Source organism: Leucopleurus acutus (genome assembly GCF_964270905.1).
Source record: "Leucopleurus acutus genome assembly, chromosome: 10".
Lineage (NCBI taxonomy): Eukaryota > Metazoa > Chordata > Mammalia > Artiodactyla > Delphinidae > Leucopleurus > Leucopleurus acutus.
This window is the reverse complement of record NC_139153.1, coordinates 97,358,646-97,386,631: the sequence shown is the minus strand read 5'-3', so window position 1 is coordinate 97,386,631 and position 27,986 is coordinate 97,358,646. Positions and strand designations below refer to the sequence as shown.

The 27,986-nt window shown below is 44.2% G+C and overlaps 1 protein-coding gene across 1 annotated transcript; it reads right to left on the bottom strand.

Moving 5' to 3' along the window:
* Positions 1–573: 573 nt before the first annotated feature.
* On the bottom strand, positions 574–27,534 carry ELOVL2 (ELOVL fatty acid elongase 2; the record flags this gene model as incomplete). The annotated part of the gene is made up of 7 exons (XM_082847836.1): positions 574–699; positions 9,658–9,792; positions 10,201–10,325; positions 13,350–13,521; positions 18,404–18,481; positions 22,673–22,860; positions 27,519–27,534. The coding sequence occupies 7 exons, from the start codon at positions 27,532–27,534 to the stop codon at positions 574–576; spliced, it is 840 nt and encodes a 279-aa protein (XP_082703962.1).
* Positions 27,535–27,986: the final 452 nt, after the last annotated feature.

Below are 27,986 nucleotides of genomic sequence, written 5' to 3'. Positions count from 1 at the left end.
TAGTTGTGGGAATCTGACATGACACTCCAGAGACCGACGAGAGAGAAAAGTTTTGCTGGGTTTTCCATTTATGTGACCATTTGAGTATTTTCTGGGGTTGATTCGTAAAGGAACAAATGGACCTGATTACTTTATGTACTGAGAGTTATTGCTGAAGATATATTAGAGCATAGCCTGTATTTAGAAGACAATTAACATTTTGTTTTAAACATTTTAAATCTGAACAAAACTCTAACTTCTTATTTGCAGACTTGCTGTGAGAAACAGTGCTCCCTGTGTCCTGGCTTTGTAGGTGCAGAAGGCTTTATCAAGACAGTGTCTGGTGAGGGGTTAGGTCAGTGCAGGAAGGAGAGAAGTCGCACCAGTTCTGAGGTCTGCAGAGTTGTCACCTCACTGCTGATGGAAGCATTTCAACAGATTAACCTATTAGCAATATATTAATACATTCCCGGTACAAATGATTTATAAACTCAAATTAGTTTATGCTAAAACATATATAACTTTCAATTCAGTCTCTGCTTTAAAACAAGCGAATCTGTTAGGCTATTATATATGCTTTGTCTTACTCAGCATTTATTGTGCTTTCTTGTTTGTTATTCCATTTGTCGCAGTGAAGTAGGCTTTGGAAAAGCCATTCTTAACTTCTTGCCCTGCATGTGGGTCTTCCCCATCTTTCTTCATTGGCTTTTTCCGGTATGTCTGTTGGTTGTGTCCATGTTGAAGAGAGAAAGAGAAAAGGATCTTTTAATAAGACCTTGTCTATAATGTGACATAGGGTCTAAAACAGTGCATGACCTTCACTGGGTACTGAACTTTCTAGTAAGAATTCTTGTTTGTAATATGACATTTTTTAAGCTTTGGGTTAAAAATAATAGGGTAAAAACAAGAGGGATGCATGAATTCCAACAATGAAAAGTTGTTTCTTTCGCCTTATCCACATCAGGTTAGTATTTATGTATTAAGTTTTATGGGATTAGCATTCAAATTATTCCGCATTAGTTGCTTACTTGGAAAGAATATGATTTTCTTGAACTTTTTAAAAAATCAAGGTACAGATGACATACAACATTGTTAGTTCAGGTGTACAACATGATTTGATTTGTATATGTTGTGAAATGATCACAAAGTCTAGTTTACCATCACCACATATAGGTACAGAACTTTTGTTTTTGAGATGAGAACTTTTAACATCTAATCTCTTAGCAACTTTCAAATATGAACTACAGTATTATTAACCAAAGTCACCATGCTGTACGTTACATCCCCATGACTTATTTAAGGATGTAATTTAAAAAAAATACAATTCAAAGGAAAAAGTGCTGTTACTTTAAAAGTACTAGATGGGGACTTCCGGGAAGATGCCGGAAGAGTAAGACTCGGAGATCACCTTCCTCCCCACAGATACACCAGAAATACATCTACACGTGGAACAACTCCTACGGAACACCTACTGAACGCTGGCAGAAGACCTCAGACCTCCCAAAAGGCAAGGAAACCCCCCACGCACCTGGTTAGGGCAAAAGAAAAAAATAGAGACAAAAGGATAGGGACAGGTCCTGCACCAGCGGGAGGGAGCTGTGAAGGAGGAAAAGTGTCCACACACTAGGAAGCCCCTTCGCGGGCAGAGACTGCGGGTGGCGGAGTGGGGGAGCTTCGGAGCTGCGGAGGAGAGCACAGCAACAGGGGTGCGGAGGGCAAAGCGGAAAGATTCCAGCGCAGAGGATTGGGGCCGACCGGCACTCACCAGCCGAGAGGCTTGTCTGCTCGCCCGACGGGGCAGGTGGGGCTGGGAGCAGAGGCTCGGCTTCCGTCGGAGCGCAGGGAGAGGACCGGGAGAGGTTGGCGGTGTGAACACAGCCTGCAGGGCCTTAGTGCACCGCGGCTAGCCGGGAGGGAGTCCGGGGAAAAAGTCTGGACCTGCCGAAGAGGCAAGAGGCTTTTTCTTCCCTCTTTGTTTCCTGGTGCGCGAGGAGAGGGGATTAAGAACGCTGCTTAAGAGAGCTCCAGAGACGGGTGCGAGCCGCGGCTAAAAGTGCGGAGCCCAGAGACGGACAGGAGATGCTAAGGCTCCTGCTGCCGCCACCAAGAAGCCTGTGTGCGAACACAGGTCACTATCCACACCGCCTTCCGGGGAGCCTGGGCAGCCCGCCACTGCCAGGGTCCCGGGATCCAGGGACAACTCCCCCGAGAGAACGCACAGCACACGTCAGGCTAGCAACGTCACTCTGGCCTCTGCCGCCGCAGGCCTGCCCCGCACTCCGTGACCAACACCCCCCCCCCCGGGCCTGAGTGAGCCAGAGCCTCCGAATCAGCGGCTCCTTTAACCCGGTCCTGTTTGAGCGAAGAACAGACGCCCTCCAGCGACCTACACGCACAGGCGGGGCCAAATCCAAAGCTGAGCCCCTGGGAGCTTGAGAACAAAGAAGAGAAAGGGAAATCTCTCCCAGCAGCCTCAGGAGCAGCGGATTAAAGCTCCACAATCAACTTGATGTACCTGCATCTGTGGAATACCTGAATAGACAACGAGTCATCCCAAAGTAAGGAGCCGTGTGGATGAAAGGCTCTTGGTGCTGCAGCCAGGAGTTAGTGCTGTGCCTCTGAGGTGGGAGAGCCAACTTCAGGACACTGGTCCACAAGAGGCCTCCCAGCTGCACATAACATCAAACAGCAAAAATCTCCGAGAGATCTCCATCTCAACGCCAGCACCCAGCTTCACTCAACGACCAGCAAGATACAGTGCTGGACATCCTATGCCAAACAACTCTAGCAAGACAGGAACACAGCCCCACCCATTAGCAGAGAGGCTGCCTAAAATCATAGTAAGTCCACAGACACCCCAAAACACACCACCAGACGTGGACCTGCCCACCAGAAAGACAAGATCCAGCCTCATCCACCAGAACACAGGCACTAGTCCCCTCCACCAGGAAGCCTACACAACCCACTGAACCAACCTTAGCCACTGGGGACAGACACAAAAAACAACAGGAACTACGAACCTGCAGCCTGCAAAAAGGAGACCCCTAACACAGTAAGATAAGCAAAATGAGAAGACAGAAAAACATACAGCAGATGAAGGAGCAAGATAAAAACCCACCAGACCTAACAAATGAAGAGGAAATAGGCAGTCTACCTGAAAAAGAATTCAGAATAATGACAGTAAAGATGATCCAAAATCTTGTAAATAGAATAGACAAAATGCAAGAAACAGTTAACAAGGACCTAGAAGAACTAAAGATGAAACAAACAATGATGAACAACACAATACATGCAATGAAAAATACTCTAGATGGGATCAATAGCAGAATAACTGAGGCAGAAGAACGGATAAGTGACCTGGACAATAAAATAGTGGAAATAACTACTGCAGAGCAGAATAAAGAGAAAAGAATGAAAAGAACTGAGGACAGTCTCAGAGACCTCTGGGACATTAAACGCACCAACATTCGAATTATAGGGGTTCCAGAAGAAGAGAGAAAAAGAAAGGGACTGAGAAAATATTTGAACAGATTACAGTTGAAAACTTCCCTAATATGGGAAAGGAAATAGTTAATCAAGTCCAGGAAGCACAGAGAGTCCCATACAGGATAAATCCAAGGAGAAATATGCCAAGACACATATTAATCAAACTGTCAAAAATTAAATACAAAGAAAACATATGAAAAGCAGCAAGGGAAAAACAACAAATAACACACAAGGGAATCCCCATAAGGTTAAGAGCTGATCTTTCAGCAGAAACCCTACAAGCCAGAAGGGACTGGCAGGACATACTGAAAGTGATGAAGGAGAAAAACCTGCAGCCAAGACTACTCTACCCAGCAAGGATCTCATTCAGATTTGATGGCGAAATTAAAACCTTTACAGACAAGCAAAAGCTGAGAGAGTTCAGCACCACCAAACCAGCTTTACAACAAATGCTAAAGGATCTTCTCTAGGCAAGAAACACAAGAGAAGGAAAAGACCTAAAATAACAAACCCAAAACAATTTAGAAAATGGGAATAGGAACATACATATCAATAATTACCTTAAATGTAAATGGACTAAATGCTCCCACCAAAAGACACAGATTGGCTGAATGGACACAAAAACAAGACCCTTATATATGCTGTCTACAAGAGACCCACTTCAGACCTAGAGACACATACAGACTGAAAGTTAGGGGATGGAAAAAGATATTCCATGCAAATGGAAACCAAAAGAAACCTGGAGTAGCAATTCTCATATCAGACAAAATAGACTTTAAAATAAGGACTATTAAAAGAGACAAAGAAGGACACTACATAATGATCAAGGGATCAATCCAAGAAGAAGATATAACAACTGTAAATATTTATGCACCCAACATAGGAGCACCTCAATACATAAGGCAAATACTAACAGCCATAAAAGGGGAAATCGACAGTAACACATTCATAGTAGGGGACTTAAACACTCCACTTTCAGCTATGGACAGATCATCCAAAATGAAAATAAATAAGGAAACACAAGCTTTAAATGATACATTAAACAAGATGGACTTAATTGATATTTATAGGACACGCCATCCAAAAACAACAGAATACACATTTTTCTCAAGTGCTCATGGAACATTCTCCAGGATAGATCATATCTTGGGTCACAAATCAAGCCTTGGTAAATTTAAGAAAATTGAAATTGTATCAAGTATCTTTTCTGACCACAATGCCATGAGACTAGATATCAATTACAGGAAAAGATCTGTAAAAAATACAAACACATGGAGGCTAAACAATACACTACTTAATAATGAAGTGATCACTGAAGAAATCAAAGAGGAAATCAAAAAATACCTAGAAACAAATGACAATAGAGACACAACGACCCAAAACTTGTGGGATGCAGCAAAAGCAGTTCTAAGGGGGAAGTTTATAGCAATACAAGCCCACCTTAAGAAGCAGGAAACATCTCGAATAAACAACCTAACCTTGCACCTAAAGCAATTAGAGAAAGAAGAACAAAAAAACCCCAAAGCTAGCAGAAGGAAAGAAATCATAAAAATCAGATGAGAAATAAATGAAAAAGAAATAAAGGAAACAATAGCAAAGATCAATAAAACTAAAAGCTGGTTCTTTGAGAAGATAAACAAAATAGATAAACCACTAGCCAGACTCATCAAGAAAAAAAGGGAGAAGACTCAAATCAATAGAATTAGAAATGAAAAAGGAGAGGTAACAACTGACACTGCAGAAATAAAGGAGATCATGAGAGGTTACTACAAGCAACTCTATGGCAATAAAATGGACAATCTGGAAGAAATGGACAAATTCTTAGAAATGCACAACCTGCCAAGACTGAATCAGGAAGAAATAGAAAATATGAACAGACCAATCACAAGCACTGAAATTGAAACTGTGATTAAAAATCTTCCAACAAACAAAAGCCCAGGACCAGATGGCTTCACAGGCGAATTCTATCAAACATTTAGAGAAGAGCTAACACCTATCCTTCTCAAACTCTTCCAAAATATAGCAGAGGGAGGAACACTCCCAAACTCATTCTACGAGGCCACCATCACCCTGATACCAAAACCAGACAAGGATGTCACAAAGAAAGAAAACCACAGGCCAATATCACTGATGAACATAGATGCAAAAATCCTCAACAAAATACTAGCAAACAGAATCCAACAGCACATTAAACGGATCATACACCATGATCAAGTGGGGTTTATTCCAGGAATGCAAGGATTCTTCAATATATGCAAATCAACCAACGTGATACACCATATTAACAAACTGAAGGAGAAAAACCATATGATCATCTCAATAGATGCAGAGAAAGCTTTTGACAAAATTCAACACCCATGTATGATAAAAACCCTGCAGAAAGTAGGCATAGAGGGAACTTTCCTCAACATAATAAAGGCCATATATGACAAACCCACAGCCAACATCATCCTCAATGGTGAAAAACTGAAAGCATTTCCACTAAGATCAGGAACAAGACAAGGTTGCCCACTCTCACCACTCTTATTCAACATAGTTTTGGAAGTTTTAGCCACAGCAATCAGAGAAGAAAAGGAAATAAAAGGAATCCAAATCGGAAAAGAAGAAGTAAAGCTGTCACTGTTTGCAGATGACATGATACTATACATAGAGAATCCTAAAGATGCTACCAGAAAACTACTAGAGCTAATCAATGAATTTGGTAAAGTAGCAGGATACAAAATTAATGCACAGAAATCTCTGGCATTCCTATACACTAAGGATGAAAAATCTGAAAGTGAAATCAAGAAAACACTCCCATTTACCATTGCAACAAAAAGAATAAAATATCTAGGAATAAACCTACCTAAGGAGACAAAAGACCTGTATGCAGAAAATTATAAGACACTGATGAAAGAAATTAAATATGATACAAATAGATGGAGAGATATACCATGTTCTTGGATTGGAAGAATCAACATTGTGAAAATGACTCTACTACCCAAAGCAATCTACAGATTCAATGCAATCCCTATCAAACTACCACTGGCATTTTTCACAGAACTAGAACAAAAAATTTTGCAATTTGTATGGAAACACGAAAGACCCCGAATAGCCAAAGCAATCTTGAGAACGAAAAACGGAGCTGGAGGAATCAGGCTTCCTGACTTCAGACTATACTACAAAGCTACAGTAATCAAGACAGTATGGTACTGGCACAAAAACAGAAAGATAGATCAATGGAACAGGATAGAAAGCCCAGAGATAAACCCACGCACATATGGACACCTTATCTTTGATAAAGGTGGCAGGAATGTACAGTGGAGAAAGGACACCCTCTTCAATAAGTGGTGCTGGGATAACTGGACAGCTACATGTAAAAGTATGAGATTAGATCACTCCCTAACACCATACACAAAAATAAGCTCAAAATGGATTGAAGACCTAAATGTAAGGCCAGAAACTATCAAACTCTTAGAGGAAAACATAGGCAGGACACTCTATGACATAAATCACAGCAAGGTCCTTTTTGACCCACCTCCTAGAGAAATGGAAATAAAAACAAAAGTAAACAAATGGGATCTAATGAAACTTAAAAGCTTTTGCGCAGCAAAGGAAACCATAAACAAGACCAAAAGACAACACTGAGAATGGGAGAAAGTATTTGCAAATGAAGCAACTGACAAAGGATTAATCTCCAAAATTTATAAGCAGCTCATGCAGCTTAATAACAAAAAAAACAAACAACCCAATCCAAAAATGGGCAGAAGACCTAAATAGACATTTCTCCAAAGAAGATATACAGAGTGCCAACAAACACATGAAAGAATGCTCAACATCACTAATCATTAGAGAAATGCAAATCAAAACTACAATGAGATATATCTCACACCAGTCAGAATGGCCATCATCAAAAAATCTAGAAACAATAAATGCTGGAGAGGGTGTGGAGAAAAGGGAACCCTCTCACACTGTTGGTGGGAATGTAAATTGATACAGCCACTGTGGAGAACAGTATGGAGCTTCCTTAAAAAACTACAAATATAACTACCATATGACCCAGCAATCCCACTACTGGGCATATACCCTGAGAAAACCATAATTCAAAAAGAGTCATGTACCAAAATGTTCATTGCAGCTCTATTTACAATAGCCCAGAGATGGAAACAACCTAAGTGTCCATCATCGGATGAATGCATAAAGAAGATGTGGCACATATATACAATGGAATATTACTCAGCCATAAAAAGAAACGAAATTGAGCTATTTGTAATGAGGTGGATAGACCAAGAGTCTGTCATACAGAGTGAAGTAAGTCAGAAAGAGAAAAACAAAAACCGTATGCTAACACATATATATGGAATTTAAGAAAAAAAATGTCATGAAAAACCTAGGGGTGAAACAGGAATAAAGACACAGACTTACTAGAGAATGGACTTGAAGATATGGGGAGGGGGAAGGGTAAACGGTGACAAAGCGAGAGAGAGGCATGGACATATATACACTACCAAACATAAGGTAGAGAGCTAGTGGGAAGCAGCCGCATAGCACAGGGAGATCAGCTCGGTGCTTTGTGACCGCCTGGAGGGGTGGGATAGGGAGGGTGGGAGGGAGGGAGACGCAAGCGGGAAGAGATATGGGAACATATGTATATATATAACTGATTCATTTTGTTGTGAAGCTGAAACTAACATACCATTGTAAAGCAATTATACTCCAATAAAGATGTTAAAATGAAAAAAAAATTAAATAAAATAAAAAATAAATAAAAGTACTAGAATCTGGGATTTTGCCTTGATGTGTGTTCTCTCATATTCCTCCCACTTTTTTTTTTAAAGCAATGGCATCAACAAAGGTCAACACTGAAAAGCATACACTCAATTTTAAAGGACTAAGACTCCGTCTCAACCAGCAGATGGAGCCACAGCTCCAAGCGCCACTGCCCCCTGCCGGGCTACCGATTCCCTTCACGTTTCAACGCCAAGGTGCCTGATTCCCTTAGCCTTCCTGCAACATTGAGCCATTTTTTGGGGGGGATGGGGGGCAGCAGGGCTGGATGGTGGCTTTGTTTGGTCCTCTCAATGGTTATTTCTTTGGATATTCTCAAAGGAAACTTTTATCTCTTACAAAAGACAAAGCATTGCCAGTCCAGTTTCAGAAACACAAGAGCTGAAAAGCTGTCAAAAGTTCAGTTCCCACAGTTGTCCTCTGTGTAAAACCACTATGCATTTGCTGAAGGTCAACCCAGACTAAAAAATCAGCAAAGCAGGAGAAAACACAGTTGAATACAATTTCAAAAGTACTGTTTTGAATAAACTGTATGTTCTCATTTTTCTTATGAAGCTTTCTATTTCCGCAGCCCACAAAGGAGAGCAATTTAAAATCTACAGCCACGTGAGGCCTGTGCTGTTATCACTGCCATCGGTTCTCTTAAAACAGTCGCTTTGAAATTGCATTTTGAAAATCTCTTCCACTGAAACTGTTAGTTAAAAAGAAAATGACACAAGAAAAAGTCAGTGTGACCTTTCCATACTGGTTCGCCTTAAAATAATTTTTCCCCCCAAATAAACAGTGAGTCTACAGTGTAGCAGATGACATGTAAACAGTTTTTTAATATTAAGTTCATTTAGTCCATGTGTTCCTCCGTTCATACAGAATTCCTGGATCTGTGTTACTGTACACAGTGTTTAACTTTCAGAGGGCAGACTTCGGTGGTAGCATGGTGCAAATACATGATTCGAATGCATTTTTTTTTTTTTTTTGCGGTACGCAGGCCTCTCACTGTCACAGCCTCTCCCGTTGCGGAGCACAGGCTCAGGACGCGCAGGCTCAGTGGCCATGGCTCATGGGCCCAGCCGCTCCGCGGCATGTGGGATCCTCCCGGACCGGGGCACGAACCCGTGTCCCCTGCATCGGCAGGCGGACTCTCAACCACTGCGCCACCAGGGAAGCCCTCGAATGCATATTTTTGATAAAACTACATGCATGCATTGAAAAAGGTCTAACAAAATGCCCACCAGACCATGCCCACCACCTGTGAGGAGGACACAGGGAGAGGAGTTGAGAATGCAGGTCTCACTCTGTACTGTGTGCACCTCTGTTATTTGAATTTATCAACAAGCCTGTGCTACCATAATAATCGGTAAAATTAAATACATAATGCAAAAGTACACAGTCTAGTGTTTTACAGTTGAATATTTATATTTAACTTACCTGAACATAGAAGTTTAAGAACAGGATGACCAGCGTCAGCATATAAGAAGACTGGAAGATGAGACAGCCGAAGGGGAAGCCGCAGGGCCTCACGACAGCGCTCATGGTGTGGGTGACGGTGAGCACGAACTGCACCTGCAGGGGCGGCAAGGGTGGAACCACTCTGCATTCAGGCAGTTAGCAATCGACTACTCATACTCCCTACCTCGTGCAGGGGTAAAACAAACAAGACAACGCTGAAGCAGCCCACCGTCCTATCCAGAAATCTTGTTTGAAATTAGGAAGTGTATAAAATTGGCCATGACTAATTTTCTCCTGGAAAAATCACAGTTGAAATCATTTAGGTAAAAATGCTTTAACAGACATTAATTTCAAAAATATTCACACAGACGTTTTAACACACAAGGTTTCGCTCTTAAAAGTCCATTTTTAGAGGAAAATAGGCAGCCTCATCACACACAGAAAAGCCTCTGACCTCCAGGGCTGGGACTGAGGACATGCAGATGCTTCACATGGAGAAAAGCCGACAGAGGGATGACATACCAGCTGAGCCTGCGTGAGATACTTCTTCCACCAAAGATACTTGCGCATAGATGGAAACACGGAAAGGCCATAGTAAGTGTACATGAGGATGTGGATGAAGCTGTTCAGGGTGGGTCCAAAGAAACCTAGAAAAGTACAGTATAAATTACTGTTCTTCTAGAAAGTACGATCGTTCGTTGTCAAGTAATACTCTTCCTGTGCATCATAATTGAAGACAAATAACAATATGGCACTAACAAAATTCACCCTGATTCCTGTGCCATTATCCGGGGATTCACCCAAGGTCACCTAGACAGAGGGACTAACCTGGGGTAGGTTTTCAGTCAGTGCCAACCAAACAGGTAACGCCTGATTTGCAAAGGCTTTGCTGCTTCTGTCATTACCACCATCCAATCAGGTGGCAGAATCTGAGGAAGTGTCTTTGCTTTAGCTAAACCTTTGATGAGCCATTTTGATTGTAGAAAGAGCCTTCTTCGTTCATGGCTGGACAGGGTGCTAAAGCGTCAGGAAAATGTATTGCTCTTCGTAGTTCAGTAAATAAGATCTACCTGGCAGGAACCTAGAACCAGAAGATGCTGCAGAAGGTAAGAGAATACAGGGGAGAGAAAAGGTCCAGCAGGATGAGAGGCTGGGGCAGGGGAGAGGCGGGCCTATGGGACTTTCCCAGTAGCCAAGCCACCTCCTGGACTTCTGGAACAAAGAATGTCTAAAATCCAGTTTTAGGATATCGCCTGTGCTGAGCTGTGCCGTGGAACTCCCCTTCCCCTGCTATCACCTTCATGAAATCTGACATCAACGTGGGTGAATCATGTTTCAGGAAACCAAGGAGCGAGGGCTAAGTTCTAGGTTGAGTCAACCAAGGGTCAAAAGGACTGAGCTGCAAGAGGTAAGGTGCCGGAGACGGAAACAAGGAACTCATAAGGATGACATCAGTCAATGCAGGCAAAGGGCTCGGAATGGTGCCCAGCACAAAGTGAGTGCTATGCCTCTATGAGCTGTCAACCCTGTGGGAGAGGAGACAGGCTGTGGAGCCAGGGGACCTCCTAATAGTTCTGTCCCCTTGGACATACTAGTTTGTAAATTTTGTTTCTCATCTGGAAAATAGGTATAGAGTAATTATCTCTTAAGAGTGAGATGCGGTTAAATGAGATAATACTATATAAACTAAAAGGCACTGCACATATGTTGGTGGTTAACTAATCAATTTAAATTCTCCTGCCTGCTTTCCCAATCCTGGATTAGCGATCTAGACAGATCAAGTCAATGAATAAGAAACAAGAGGAACACCAGGAATCTACCAGGTCCTCATACACGGGCTGGAATAGCTTGTCAGGGCAGTGAATTTATATGAAAACATAAATATAGTTTCAGAGTACCAGGCAGCACAATATTAGTGATGTTTCTTTACCAACCTGAGTTTTCATTTCCATCAATTAATAAAAAAGTGGTTGCTAATTTTTATAATATTCTAGCTTGAACAGAAATCATCACACAGAATTCCTGTGAATGAAATACGATGTCTTTACAAAGTGATTATTCAAGACCAACTTTTAGATGCTTTAGTTAGTTATAAATGAACCTTGATAATCGTAAAACATACTTAACCTTGACAACAGTCCTGCGGTATTGATTTCAGCCTATATTTTGATTACAGTGCAAGTCTGTTGTAATCCTAATAACCAAGACTGGAGTATGTTGGTCTAGGAGGCATGTGAAAGTGTCTCTTTTCTCTCTGCTGCACCCCCAACAATTTTTCTTCACACTGGAGTTTAAATTTGCATCTTCACAGTCAATGATGTATTGCAAATACCCTTGGGGTTTTTAAAAATACCATCTCCACAAGCTTCTAAATCCTAGGACAAAATTATTTTAAGTTTTACATGTTCTGATTTTTCACAGAATACTTTTAAATTCTTGGGTACAAGACAATAAATATCAAATAGAAAAGTACTGTTGTCTCGAGCTCAGTGTTTCTCAAACTGCAGGTCACATAACCGACACATCAGTCAATCGTGAAATCAATATAGTGAGAGTTGTCATTAGCTTTCTGAAAAAGTGAGATCAATTTTTTTTTTTTAAGTGCATCACAGGCCTTCCCTGGTGGCCTGCCAACGCAGGGGACATGGGTTCGAGCCCTGGTCCGGGAAGACCCCACATGCCACGGAGCAATGAAGCCCGTGCACCACAACTACTGAGCCTGCGCTCTAGAGCCCGAGAGCCACAACTACTGAAGCCCGCGCGCCTAGAGCCCATGCTCTGCGAGAGAAGCCACCACAATGAGAAGCACACACACCACAATGAAGAGCAGCCCCCGCTCGCCACAACTAGAGAAAGCCTGTGCGCAGCAACGAAGACCCAACGCAATGAGAAATAAATCAAGTGCATCACACAGAGCTGGGCTAAATACTGTTTCATGAAATTTGTTTCATACAAAATGTATACATATGAATGAGGGCATTGGGTTGTGATATAAAACGTATTGCTTATTGAGCTCTCAGTTAAAAAAAAAATTGAAAGCCACTGTTCTGGTGGGTCACAGTGACGTGACTTTAATTTTTCAGAATGGAAAAAACAAGCCCCCAAAGTTGACGTGACTCAACCTGTACCACAGCTAAGTGGTGACTGTGGAAGGTGCTGTATTTATTTACAGCTGCAGTTAATGAAGTAAAACTGCTGCAGCTGGGGTATGGGTTTCCGGCCATCGGGCATTTGGTGCATGGAAAAGGAAACATTTTAAAAATTTATCGTAATACTCAAAGATTTTGCCAGGATCAAAGACAAGAAACGGGGCTTCCCTGGTGGCGCAGTGGTTGAGAGTCCGCCTGCCGATGCAGGGGACACGGGTTTGTGCCCCGGTCCGGGAAGATCCCACATGCCGTGGAGTGGCTGGGCCCGTGAGCCATGGCCGCTGAGCCTGCGCGTCCGGAGCCTGCGCTCCGCAACGGGAGAGGTCACAACAGTGAGAGCCCCACGTACCGCAAGAAAAAAAAAAAAAAAAAAGACAAGAAACGAAACGGCCCCTGGCAAAGGTGTGCTTCCCCGCGTGACAAGCAGGCTGGGCCGGGCCCAGTTTCTCTCTCCTGAAGGTGTGCGATGCTCAGTATAGGAGACCCATCACACAGAACTGAAAAACTGACAACGTCACTTACTTTGCCCACAAGGTATCCAGTTCAAAACGCACCACCAGATGTTAAACATAGAGGCATGATGGTATACGTGAAGAAAGGTAATCTGACTGGTTTTTTTCCGCAACACAAAAAAGATCGTGTCCAGGAACTCTATTAATTTGGAGAAGTAGTACCACCATAACACTTCGGCTACCTGTACGAAATGTAAAACGGGGAAAAGACAAGGTGAGGCGTGCTGCCGCCGCAGTGCTGCCCGCCTCTGCATCGCCCCCGTTTGTGCTTCACCAGCGCGCCCGGCTCCCAGACTATCGAGAAAGCATCTCAACTGGCGTCTTTGCCTCCAGCTTTTCCTTATTCCCAACAATCCAGCCCCTCTGGTGAAAGGAATTCTCTTTCCAAAATACATTAACTGATCAAGTGGCTCCTCTGCACCTACAGAACCAAGTCTGTGATTCTTCGGTTCATACAGTTTCTCCGCGGGCCCGCGGGGCTGCTGTGTCCACTGTCCTCCTCCGAGCACACTCCCCGGGCATCCTGTGTGCTGTTCAAGTGGTCATTTCCTCTCCCTGGAGCCCTGCTGCCCCCATACGCCTCATTCTCATGCGTCCAGCACGCCTCCCCTACCCCACGTCTGGCGTGGTCCTGTCATCCTATTAGCACTCCTCTCAAATGCCACCTTGCTCTGGAACGTGACCGCAGCCTCCTGTCTCAGGCTGAATCATCCCCTTCTTCATTGGTGGTCCCAAATTACTTTACGCCTCTATTATCAATAACCACAGTCGTGAACAAGTCTCCTTCCCACTAGGCTGTAAGTCACTCCGAGGCGGAGACGGTCTCCTTCACCTCCGCTCAGGGCTTGGCAGGTCACTACCGTTGTTCCACTGATTTTGATTCTTCTCTGCTCCTTTACTGTTCATATTTTGTCCCTTAAACATCATGCTCCCCGAGAGCAGTCTAGGATGAAGCCTTTCATGTCTTTTCCTCAGAAGATGAAAACTCCAGGTGCTTCTCTGCCCTTCAACCCCCAGCCCCAGCAGGTCACAGCGAGGGCTTGCTTCCCTCCCAAGTCCCTCACACAGTCCCCATCGCAGGGAGGCGCTTTCATTAAAGGCACTGGGCTCTCAGCACTCACGGTTAAACAGAAGAGGAGACACTGTAAGAGGGGCTTTGAAATTAGAATTTAATGCTCTACTATTTACTTCCCATGAAGACACTCATAAGGTGTGCTGGCACCATCATAAATGTTTGAGGGAATCATTAACCTTCAAAAATATTAAACCAGGGCTTCCCTGGTGGCGCAGTGGTTGAGAGTCCGCCTGCCGATGCAGGGGACGCGAGCTTGTGCTCCGGTCCGGCAAGATCCCACATGCCGCGGAGCGGCTGGGCCCGTGAGCCATGGCCGCCGAGCCTGCGCGTCCGGAGCCTGTGCTCCGCAACGGGAGAGGCAACAACAGTGAGAGGCCCGCGTACCGCAAAAAAAAAAAAAAAATTAAACCATAAGTAAACACATACATACAACAGTGGCTTTTAGAGAACTGTATGGTATCCCAAAGTGTACTAGTCTGTGATAACAGAAATGAAACGGGTGTAGAGAAATCTACACATCTTACTTTTTGTATTATAGCTTTTGAAGATGTTTAAATGCTCATCTTAAAATTTTAATTAAAAGGTTTCTACCACCTCTTATTAATAACCTATGTTTTTATTATGGAAATTTTCAAATATTCACAAATGCAGGAAGAGTAAGGAATGCAAACCCTCTGGTATCTATCCCTGAACTTCAAAATTTTCAGTATGATTCCAATTTGTTTCCTACCACTTTTTTTTGGGCAAGGGGGAATGTAACATAAGCAAATACAAAGTGTATCAGTTTATCTATAACACCTTCTAATAGATGGGGAGACTTGAATATAACCACTGAGACACTATCTTTTTAAAAAATTTTTATTATTTTTTTATACAGCAGGTTCTTATTAGTTTTCTATTTTATACATATTAGTGTATATATGTCAATCCCAGTCTCCCAATTCATCCCACCACCACTACTACCCCCTTCCCCCCCCAGTTGGTGTCCATACATTCATTCTCTACATCTGTGTCTCTATTTCTGCCCTGCAAACCTGTTCATCTGTACCATTTTTCTAGGTTCCACATATATGCGTTAATATACGGTATTTTTTTTTCTGACTTAACTTCACTCTGTATGACAGTCTCTAGATCCATCCACGTCTCAACAAATGACCCAATTTCATTCCTTTTTATGGCTGAGTAATATTCCATTGTATATATGCACCACATCTTCTTTATCCATTCGTCTGTCGATGAGCATTTAGGTTGCTTCCATGACCTGGTTATTGTAAATAGTGCTGCAGTGAACATTGGGGTGCATGTGCCTTTTTGAATTATGGTTTTCTCTGGGTATATGCCCAGTAGTGGGAGTGCTGGGTCATATGGTAATTCTACTTTTAGTTTTTTAAGGAACCTCCATACTGTTCTCCATAGTGGCTCTATCAATTTGCATTCCCACCAACAGTGCAAGAGGGTTCCCTTTTCTCCACACCCTCTCCAGCATTTGTTGTCTGTAGATTTTCTGATGATGTCCATTCTGACTGGTGTGAGGTGATACCTCATTGTAGTTTTGATTTGCATTTCTCTAATGATTAGTGATGTTGAGCATCCTTTCACGTGCTTCTTGGCCATCTGTATGTCTTCTTTGGAGAGATGTCTATTTAGGTCTTCTGCCCATTTTTGGATTGGGTTGTTTCTTTAATATTGAGCTGCACGAGCTGTTCATATATTTTGAAGATTAATCCTTTGTCCATTGATTCCTTTGCAAATATGTTCGCCCATTCTGAGGGGTGTCTTTTCCTCTTGTTTACAGTTTCCTTTGCTGTGCAAAATCTTTTAAGTTTCATTAGGTGAGACACTATCTTATCTAATATTTAATAAAATTAATGAATCTTTAATATCTTCTAATAGTCCGTCCACCTTCAAATCCACCTGATTTTCTCAAAAGTGTCTTTTTATTGGTTTGTTTAAATCAGGATCAGGGTCCAGCTTGCATTTATTTGACGTGGTTCTTAAGTTTCTTCTAATCAGTAACAGTTCCCTTTCCCTGCTCCCTCGTTTCGTTTCGTGTCTTTTCTTTCTTAAACTAGATCAGTTGTACAGAACTCCTAATATGGATTTGGATGGCTGTTTCTTCCTCGTGTGGTTTAACTTGTTTCTCTACCCGCGGCACCCCCCCCCCCCGCCATTTTCTGTAAACAGCAATAAAGGTTAGAGGCTTAACTGGATTCAGGTTTAAGGTTTGGGCAAGAATACAGGTGACCCTTGAACAACACAGGGGTTAGGGCGCTGACCCTCTGCACATCGAAAATCTGTGTACAACTTACAGCCAGCCGTCTGTAGTGTGGTTCCTCCGCGTCTGCGGGCTGTACAGTACTGTAGTATTTAGTACTGAAAAAAGTCTGCGTATAAGTGGACCAGCGTGATTCAAACCCACGTAGTTCAGTGGTCAACCATACTTCAGATGTGGTTCTGGGTACTTCCTATGGAATCACATCAAGAGGTACCTAACTTCTGATATTAAAATCAACAGTGAGTTTGGGTGTTAACAGCCTAATCTAATCATTATGAAGTTTCCATTCAACTTTGGCCCATTACTTTCATCATTTACAGATGACCACTGTCTAGGATCCATTACTTCACTAGAAGTTGCAAAATGGTGATTTTCAAATTCTCTTCATACTTATGCATTTTTCTCTTTATAGAGAAGAGCTCTTCCTCTTTAGCTATTTGGAGACTTACATATGAAAGGCAAGATAAATGTTTGATTATCGTCCTTTAATTTTTTCGTCTAGAACTTCTTGGTGTTCTAGCAACCTTCAAAAGGTAACAATGAGGGCTTTTTTTTTAGTATCATTTTAAACTCGGTTTTTCATAAATTTAGTATGTCAGTATTCCTTTTGACACTCAAACTGTCCCACCTTTAGCCGTGGGAGTCCCTTCAAGGTGGCTCCTACATCTTCTTGTCATGACCCTAGTGGTCTTGGGTAGCTTCCTTGCTCTGTCACAAGATGTCCTGGATTCTTCTCATATACATTTCCCACCCCAATCAGGAACTGGCCAACTCTCTAAGAATCCTAAACCCTTTTGGTGGATTACATTTAGAGAGCACAATTTTGGTATCATTGCTGGGTTGTCAGAGACTAACTAGGCCTTTCCTGTACACAGAGCTAAAAAACACATCTGTTTTTAGAAAGAATAAAGTTAATTCTGCTATTTCCAATTTGAATCTGTAATTAGTGAGTTTTAGTTTCTTTTCTTCTATGTTTCAAATACTAGTTGTAATAATAGCATTATTATATAGCTTACCCTAAGTGTACCTATAACAACAAGCAATACCAGTATTTTTATTAGTAATAGCAGCCCCCCAAGTTACTGAATGCTGTTAAGATGCGTCTCACTTGGGATATGCAGTCAAAACACTGTCTTAAAGGCGCCTGAAATAATTCTTCTTTGGGTGGTTATGTCAACAACTTAATATATGGGTATATTAATTTAGTTTATTTCCAAGATATCTGGGGGGAGCCTGCCTTGTAATCTTTTAAAATTTGTTTTATAATTATGTAAAAACACCAACTGGTTCTGAAATATAAGACAAGGTACATTCAGAGAAGTCTAGCTTCCATCCCTATCCCCTCTGACCTGTTCCCTCCCCCAAAAGGAAACCATTTTGTTAGCTTTTGGTTTATTCTGCCATTGTTTCTTTTTAAAAACATAAGCAAATATACACATATTCCTATCATTTCTTGCACACAAGGCACTGTACTGTAAGCACGGTCTGCGGGTTGCTCTTTTCCACTGAGCTACATCCTGGAGATTATGTTGTAACAGGACAGCGGTCATCCTCATTTCACTTTGCAAAGGGACCCATTGCACGGATGCACCATGGTTCATTCAGTCTGTCCCCCAAGTAAGCATTTCTATTAGGACGGGAGACCGTTTCTTATCTAACCCCAGCTTCCATTGTCGTATCTCGAAGGAGAAACAGTTACAGATGGTTGACTCACCCGGATGTCGGCTTCCCCTGCACTGGTAAGATCCTGACACTGTAAGTTGTAGCCTCCTTCCCAACTGGAGAGAATAAGCTGTCAAAGAAACAAGAGGAGAAAAAAAAAGTCAGTGTGAGAATTTGGACGAAAACTGAATTTCCCATTCATGTTTCTGATTGGCATCTATTCAAGATTGAGTTCTTCCCAGAATGAGTTTGACTCGATCCTGTCCCCAAACACATGATATCAAAGGATCTAATTCCTGCTGTTGAACTGATATATCAGTGGTTACAATCCTTAGTTAATGTAATTTACTTCTAACCTCCACATCCATCAAAAACAGAATTTAGCTATCATTTTGAGCACCAAACTATTTTATGTAAGGAATTTATCTAATCATATGTTCTACAAATAAAATGTAGAAGTAAAATGTAAGCAAATGTGAGGAAACTACACTAACATGTTAAAACTTTACATTGGCTTATATATAAATAGTTACTTGATCATCTCAGTAATTTTATGAATTATGTATTTATTGCCATTTTACAGATGTGAAAACTAGGGCTCAGAAACGTTCTTAAATCACTTTCTCCATTTTATCGATGCGGTAACCAGACATTTGTGCGATTATGACTGATTAACGTCTGTTTTTCCCATTATGCTAAAGAAACAAAGAGCTCCACAAAGTCCACGCCTCCTTCTTTGCTCATCTCCGCATCTACAGTTCCTTGCCCAGTGACTGGCACGGAGAAGGTGCTCAACCGCTATATGATGAATGGATTATTTGCTCACAATCACGTGGCTAGATAGTGGTAGAACAATGATTGGATTCAGGTCTTCTAATTCCTTGTCTAGTATTCTTTTTACAACATCATAAGAAAATGAACTTTGTGGAAAATTCTACAGAAGTTTTCTCCATTCTTTCCCACTATTACTAAGAAACTTAAAATTCTAGAATATAATATAAGGCCTTTGGCTTTGATTTACATGAGATATTATACGTGAAAGCCTACAGTTTTCTGTTGCTTTATCAGAACTGTGTAAAGGTACAGCACTGTTACAATACACAAACAGAGCAGGGAGGGACAGATGTTCATGAACTGAACAGTAAGAAGAGATGAACTACTAAGAACATTGGGAATGTTCTAGAACGTGTGCAAGTCTTTGCTCTACTATCCTTATCGACTTCTCTATCCTTCTAACAAAAACACCTTTCAGTTAACGTCATGACAAGTACAGACTATCAGGGTAAGTGAATCTGGTGAAAGTGAAGGAGACTGACCTTTCCTGATGGGGTCTATTACAGATCAAGTCACCCCCCAGGTACCCCACAGCTTTACGTGCTGGTTCTCAAAGGGGAACCTGTGACGGGCCACAGGGGATCTGGGAATACCTAAAAGTGCATGTAAGTTTTTGTGTGTCTTTTTCAAAATAAAGTTTCCTAACTTGGTAAAAAGATTAAAAACCTCTATGGTCAGGCTGTCATTTTGCAGTCAGGGGCTCTAGGATCAACTCTGTGTAGTAACGATACAGAGGCGGGGAGGGACAGGCTGTACTCTTCTATCCAGGCCGTCCCCATCCCCACGGCACCTCTGCAGGACTACCTGACAAACTAAATGGCAGAAGTCAGCATCAGGCTGCGGGAGGCTCTATCTGCTCACCTTGGACCCTTCCTAACGCCCTAGCTGGGCGGGCTGGCAGAAACCACCCAGCCTACGTGTTGAAGAGAAGGAAAGCAGGCTGGCAAGCAGCGTTAGCCTTCAGGAGGTGTGGACTGACTCGCTCCGAAACAGGATGAGGGTCCGCTCCCCACGTCCACCACCTGAATCCACGCCGCTGGCGCCCGCTGACTGTAGCCCTGCAGTCATCTCCTAAACGGACCCTCTGCCTCCATTCCTGCCCCCAACTCACCCTGAGTCCACTTTCCACGGAGCAGCCAGAATAACCTATTTAAAGGGAGATCCTGTCACTCCCCCGTTAAAGTCCTCCAGGGGCTTTTCCTCACGCTTAGAACCACGGCCAAATTCCTGACAAGGCCGGATGTAACCTGCCCCCAACCTACCTCGCCTTGAAGCGGCCCTCCGGCCGCTGTCCTAGCTCCTAGCCGCACGGCCCCTGCCCACGGTCCTCGAGCACCTCAAGGCCTCCACACTTGCCGATCCTCCTGTGCCGGCGCCTCCCCAGAGCTCCGCACGCCTGGCGTGCTCTCATCACCCAGCCTCAGCTCAAACATCACCTCCTCTGAGAGGCCGCTGCGCCCTGCCCTGCCCCGGCCATGGCTCCCTTGCACACGCAGAGGCTGTGCTCCAGAGCCTAGAACACAATCTGACACAGTGCAGGGACTCGACACATTTGTTGCAAGAGTGTTAGTAATTTTAGTGTAGCTTTCTGGCCTAAGCAGACATCTGGCCTGGACGTAACAAGTGAGCAAGGTTAAGGTAAGCTATCCTTTGACCAGAGTCTAACCACCAAACATTCCCCATAGCGTCAAAGAGGAGACCTTATGCCCTAAAAGAGGCTGCCGTTGGGAGACTAGGAGGCAATCAACCAACAGCAGCGATGTGGGACCAAGAGGTGGAAGAGTGAAAAGAGAACCACTGGACAAGCCAGAGCTAAAACCTGTGGTGGAGAATGAGCTCCACGCAGACATTCTCCCTAAAAAAGACAAACCATGTACCTGGCTGTCCAAACGCTGCACTGCTGTGCCTGCTGACGGTGCCTGAGGGTCACCTGAAGACCGACGAGGCCCTTCCGCAGCGACTAACTGCTACTTGCACTAGTCTGGGAACTCTTCAAGCACAGAAACCACGTCCAAACATCTTTGTGGCCCCTGGGCTGCACCGAGCAGATGCTCGCTGAATGCAGGCTGAACAGAACTGATTCGTCCTTACACTCATGAGGGAGTGAAGTAGGACAGACATCGTATCTCCATTTGAAAGCTAAGCTGCCTGAGGTTCAGAGAGCCTAAGTAACGCCTCCAAAGTTGCAGAGAAAGCGAAAGGCTGACACTTGAATTTGGATCTTCTGCCTCCGCTGCACCGTTGCTTCCAGCAGGGATTAGAGCTTCCAGCGCAGACAGATGGTCAGGCCGGCTCCCCTGATGCAGCTGCCACTTCTGGGAACCACCCAAGGAAGAGTAACTCTCCCTCTGTCATACAGGGAGAAACTAACTCCGTAAATTACTATCTTGCAAGCTCATCTAGTGAACTAAAGTCTACCCAGAGAAACCTAAAATAGAAATTCCCCTTTTAGAGTCAGGTAAATCAGGGAGCACCTATGTGACATGACTTTAGAGCTATCAGCATGGCTTTCCTGACCCCAAATTCTGTCTCCTGCACTCTGATGCCTCAAATTCCATAATTAGAGTTTCATGACAGTCATTTTAGATACTGGTTATTAACCATTATTAGAATGGTGCATATTAGACTAATGTACAGATTAAACTCTATGGGTGAGATGGCCCATATTTTAGGCAAGAGTTTATTTTTGTTTAGAAGCCAAGGACACCAGGAAGCCAGTTACACCTGTGCCACTGTCAGCCATTTATAACTTATATGAATGAGGTTATCCTAACTTTTCCCCAAAAAGACTGTTCTGTTTTAGTTCTCTCTCTCAAGCACATTTATTTAACACTTTTCGATTTTCTCTTGTATTACAGTAAAATAACCTTTGGTTGTAATAGGCAGGGCAATCATTACTTGTTCTTTTTCCTGTGAAATTATCTAGGTTTGGCACGTTATAAAGGAGCAGGGAAGACATGATGTAATGTGGGGAGCCACAGCCGAGCTGGAATGTCACCCCAGGCCTCTGGAGGCCAGTCCTGAGGATACACGGTGACCCAGAGATGGGAGGAGCATCCTTTAAGGGAACGTATATTTGCATTTCGGTCAAGCTAACTGCATTTGATATTTAACTTAAAAAACAGTTACTCAACAGCTGTCTGTTCTCAGGCAAATCAGGTTAGCTTTTCTAAGCCTCCGTATCATAATCTATAAAAGAAGAAAACTACATATGATCTTTAAAGGCCCATTCAGACCTAAATTGTGATTTTAAATTACAATGAAAGACTAAGGACTAAAGAAATAGGTCTAAATTGGGCTAAAAAACATTCAAGTTAGAAACAAAGACTTCTAGGACTTTGGGAAGGAATAACATCAGATACCGGAACCTTGAGATGTTAAACAACAGTACTGATGGCAACCGTGGATAGTTCTAGAACGCCAGATGTAACTGCTTCTAAAAATCACTCGGTCACTGTTCCCCAGCTCCAGCTACACAAATACTTACCTCTGCCAGCATGTACGCGGAGAGAAGTGTGATTCCAAGGTTGTACAAGGTGAGGACGCCCCTGAGGGAAAGAGCAGGTCTGCTCCTCATGTATCTGTTGCCCAGCCATATGGAAAGCAGGTATAAGACAGTGAGAGAAAAGGTGGGAAGGTAGGAGTCCAACAGGAACCACCCTCTGACTCGAGAATCTGCAAAGAAACACACAGTGAGAATCCCGAGGGCACCCCACGCGCTCAGTTGGGAGACACGGTCACGTGTGCTGTATTTGCTCACCCAAGTTCGACAGGGAACTGCAGGCCACAGCGTGAGCAAGCTGGGTCTGAGTTATAGTTCGGAAGAAGAAACCAGTGGGGGCTGGAATAGTTAAGGAGGGGCCCGTGGAGCAAACAGGGCTTCAGTTGAACACTGAGTGACAAGGACAAGTAATAAAGGTGGAAAGTCACAGTTCTTGAATGTCTAACTTTGGAACAATTACCGTAGTTACTCTAACTCAGTAAATATGAAGTATTATGCCATTTTATGGATGTAAAAACAGCTCCGAAAGCGTCAGCATTTGCAGAAGGCGCGCCGGTGGCTGGGAATTCACGCCCGCCTCCCGTCCATTTTACCTTTCTGCTGCCTCCCGTGGGGAAGCTTTGGGTCGGCAGGAGAGCAGACACAATGATAGCGTGTCCTAATTCCTGGAACCCACACTCCCTGGAATTTGCTTAGGATCACTGTGCATAAACCAGGAACGGCTGAGCGTTCAGCTGATCCAAATAGAGCAGTGGGATTACAGAAGGGCAAGCAGGAGGAGCTGCAGACAGCAAAGGCGGAGCCTCGGAGCCGAGGATTCAGAGGCGAGAGCAGAAAATCAAACCGGGGACCCAAACCTGATCGTGGACCAAAAGTACAAGCAGCCAGGAGGCAAGAACCTGGACAGAGGTGTCCCTCTGTTTATTTAGCTTTAAAATTTTAAAACCTAAATAAAACACACATCGTAGATCTATAATATAGTAATTAGAAAATAACTGTAGGCACAAAACGATTTTTGTTCTCTGCTCCTTTCTGTTGCTTAAACAGAGAAAATGATTTGGCCCAGAATTATGAAAACCGCATGCTGTTTTGTTTTGTTTTTTTCCTGTGGTATGCGGGCCTCTCACTGTTGTGGCCTCTCCTGTTGCGGAGCACAGGCTCTGGACGCGCAGGCTCAGCGGCCACGACTCACGGGCCCAGCCGCTCCACAGCATATGGGATCTTCCCGGACCGGGGCACGAACCCGTGTCCCCTGCAACGGCAGGCGGACTCTCAACCACTGCGCCACCAGGGAAGCCCCTGCGTGCTGTTTTTGATCTCTGTAAATAGAGCTGTAGGAACTGGTTTCTCCCTTTTCCTGACTCCTCTGGTCCCCGTGGTCCCAGTTCCCCTTTCTGCTCCCTGCCACCCCATCTACCCCCAGCTTCTCTACACCCCCCATCCTACAGAGCACCATTTCTGTGAGCAAAGTGCCTTCTCAAGCTCTGTCCCACAGCTTACTCTGTAAAGACTTCTCCTTATTCTGACAGAGATAAAAAGGTAAGAGAGGAGCATTCACGCAACTAACAGATATTACCTTCGGCACAACTGGCTCACAATTATCCGTCATAAATTTCACGCACTGGGCCACTTCCTAACGTCCACCTCCACATCCTACGTGCCACGTGGCCTAAAGCCTACGTGTCCTTCGACCCCCAGATCAAGGTCCTGGCCTCTGAAGGAAGCCATTCCCCACTGCTCTTCCATAACTACAGCTACTCATCTGCATGACAAAATAGTTATTTTACAATTTACAAGTTATCATGGCTATAACACTGTTATTATAATTAACATTTACGGAGCACTGATTCTGTGCCACACACAGTCCTAAAGCCTTGTATATACATTAACTTCTTTAAAATTCTCAGAACAAGCTAATGATACAGGTGATATTATTTTTAACAGCTTTATGGAGGTGTGGTTGATAAAGTCCTGCACATATTTACTGTGTACAATTTGCTGAGTCTGGACGTCTGCCAACCCCTGTGATGCCATCACCACAGGCGAGGTGACAGATAAATCCATCACACAGGTGGTACGATCTCCACTTTATGATTGAGAAAAATTGGGTAAAAGAAGTTAAATAACTTGAACTAAACTGCTACCCTGCCTCTTGTTAATGGTATTATGGGTTGAACTGTGTCCCCCAGAAAGATGTGTTCAAGTCCTAACTCCTGGTATCTGTGAATATAACCTTATTTGGAAATAGGGTCTTTGTAGGCGTAAACCGGTTAAGATGAGGTCGTACTGGATTACGGTGGGCGCTGCTCAGTGACCAGTGTCCATCCTGACAAGGAGGGCAGACTGGCTCTCAAGGAGGAGAAGGCCCAACGGAGACAGAGGTAGAGACGGAGCCACGCAGCTGCAAGGCAACAGCAGAAAGCAGCGAGGGCCGAGGCAGGAACAGGCTTCCCTGAAGCGCAGAGGGAGCAGGGCCCTGCCGACACCCTGACTTCCAGAGCCGTGGGAGAATAAACTGCTGTGGTTTCCAGCCGTACAGTCTGTGGGGTTTTGCTACGACAGCCCCAGAAACGAGCACACGTGGTTTACTTCCTTGCTTTTCGACTGCCTCAGAGGTGACGGTTCTACCTCCCCAGCCACAGTGCACGCTCCGTGAGACCCGACTACGTCTTATATTTCTACTCTGTCTCTCTCGTAACTTATCGCCACTCAGTGCAGAGTTGACGGGAACAGTCATCAAATGCGTATCGATCGACACGCTGAGTCAAGCGCGTTTAGCTAATACAGCGCCCGAGGCTGGCGTTTTCTTTTGTCCCAGCCCTGTAAATGTTTGCCGCCGTTGTTGGGGAAGACCATAACTGTTCCGACCAAAAGATGGGACCAGATACTTATATCATTTATTATCTTTGGGGCTTGAGACGTTAGCTCTGCATCTGGGTCACGTATTTGCCTAGAACCATCTCCCTTGATGGTACCAACGTGGCGTAGGTAAAGTCAGAAAAGGCTTGGGGACACCTGTGGGTTTAGCAGGGGGCCTGCCAGACAATTTAAGTTTGGGCCACCCCTCAAAGGGGAAGTGGGCACTAGATGGCCTGGAGGCTAGACTCCCTGTCACTGTGGAGGTCACCTGATCCAGTTGTCAACTGTCAATCTCACAACCTCCTTGCTACAAAGGAAACTCCCACAAAAATGACCACTGCTGAGCAGACAACTGCAATCCTAGCCTTAATTAATCCCCATCCACAGTAATAAGAAATCATCCCAGGTCACAGTGACCTTACCAGTGGCAAAGTTCAGCATGACCTTGGCTCAGAGACACTGATGGCTCTAGTGCGAATGTCACGTAGAAAGCCGGTCACCCAGAAGCCCCGCATGCCTGTTAGAGTATCACGCTGCCTGCTACAGCGGTACAGCAGAGAACACGTCACATAAAGCAGGTTACGAGCTACAGGTCCCACCCTGCCTGTAGGATCATCACAAGGATAAAACGGAAAACAAAACAAAACGAAAACCAAAGGCAATGTGAAAAAATATACATATATGTTAAAGCTCTGTACAATCAGTACCATTTCACTAAAACTATATAAATAGTCATTCACACAGGATAATTTATGGAGCCTGTATGGAAACTGGAGAGTGGTCTAAGTCATCTCGGTGTGATTCTGTTTAAAGATTTTGAGAAACAGGAGAACCTCATTTCCCTCCCCCTCCCACCCAATAATGCTGAGGACAGAACTTGTAGATTTTCCAGCTTTGTGAACCAGCAAGGCTCAAGGGAAACAAAACATGCTGTGGAACACTTATTCACTTATTTGCAAAATACAGTGTCTCACAGGTTCCTAGGACTGTAATACACCCTGGAGATAACAGTCACGGATCCTGCCCTCGTGGGAGAAAGAGCTATTAATAAAGCGTATGAAGGAAATAAACAGAGGCTGAAATACAGCGTGATGAGAGGCTTTCGATTTGCCACTCTCGAGGGCAAATCTCTGCCATCCTGGTCAGGGAAAGCCTGTTGGGGAAGGTAACGTTCACAGGCCGGCACCTGACGTGTGAGGAGGAGCTGACTACACTGGGGAGCCGGAGGTCTTAGCGGGAGGAACAGCAAATGAACGACTGTTACATGTCGAGGAAGTAAGATGTCTAGAGCAGCAGTGGCGTCGGAGAGGCAGCGGCGGCTGCACAGTACCCGACTGCGTGGTCCGCGGTGAGGAACTGGGTTTTCATCCTGAGGACGCCGGAAGGTGCTGGTGAGTGTTAAGCCAGAGTACCACATTCTGTGATTTAGGCTTCTAAAGTATTATTGCAGCTGACACTTAACAGATGATGAGAAAGGGGCAGACACATCGGGACGCCCCGCAGTGGTCCGAGTGACCGGTGGTGGAGGAAACATCGGGACACTCAGACGGCTGAGCTGCGGAGCCCGACCTCGTGGCCCTGGGCCGATGAAGCCCACACAGCCTTAGAGGGAGTTGCCCAGGGCAGGTAAGGGCAGAAGGGCTGCGTGTGACTGTGCGCGAGAGGAAGTGGGAGGAGGGTGGGCGGCAGGGCGGAGAGGATGCAGCAGACCTGGAAGGAAAGGCACCGCCACCTGGCGGCCGGAGGCAAGGAGCGCACCGCGCGCTGTTCCCGCTGCCGGAGCCTGAATCCCGGGAGAGGCTGAGCAGGAGGGAGGGGCGCCTCCGCACGTTCTGGGAGAAGGACATCGAAGGTGAGGGCGGGTAAGTCCCTCCATGCCAAGTACCACTGTCAAGACACCAGAAAGGACACCATCCTCCTCTCTAACTAAACCGTGTTCCTTCCACATTGAGTTCTCAAGCAGCTCACTCACCCCGAGGTCCAAACATATTGTCCAAAAAGGCATTGATTTCACCATCAAAGGCCTTTAGATGCTCCTGAAAAGACAAAGAAAAAATGATTTAAGTGGGTGTTTTTGGAATCTCTCAAAATGAACCACTGCCAACATGAGGCTGACAGACTCTCCAAGGGTCCTGGCCTTGAGGACTTTTGACTGCAGAGACTTACGGAAAGTGGACCAGTAAACGCAGCCTCATTCACAAGCTTGTAAGGATTTGGAAGGAAACAATTCCTCTTTCATTTTCTTAGGCAAGAGGAATCCTGGAAGACAGGTTTGGTACCTTTAGACACTGAAGGGTTACTGACCACCCCATTTCCCTGGACAATGCTTTTAGAGGCGTACTCTTCCAGAAGCAACTTCTATTGCTGCAATTAACAGGGGTTGTGTGCAAGCAACAGGGGAAGTCTACACCTGCATTACATAATTATTAAATGAAAATTC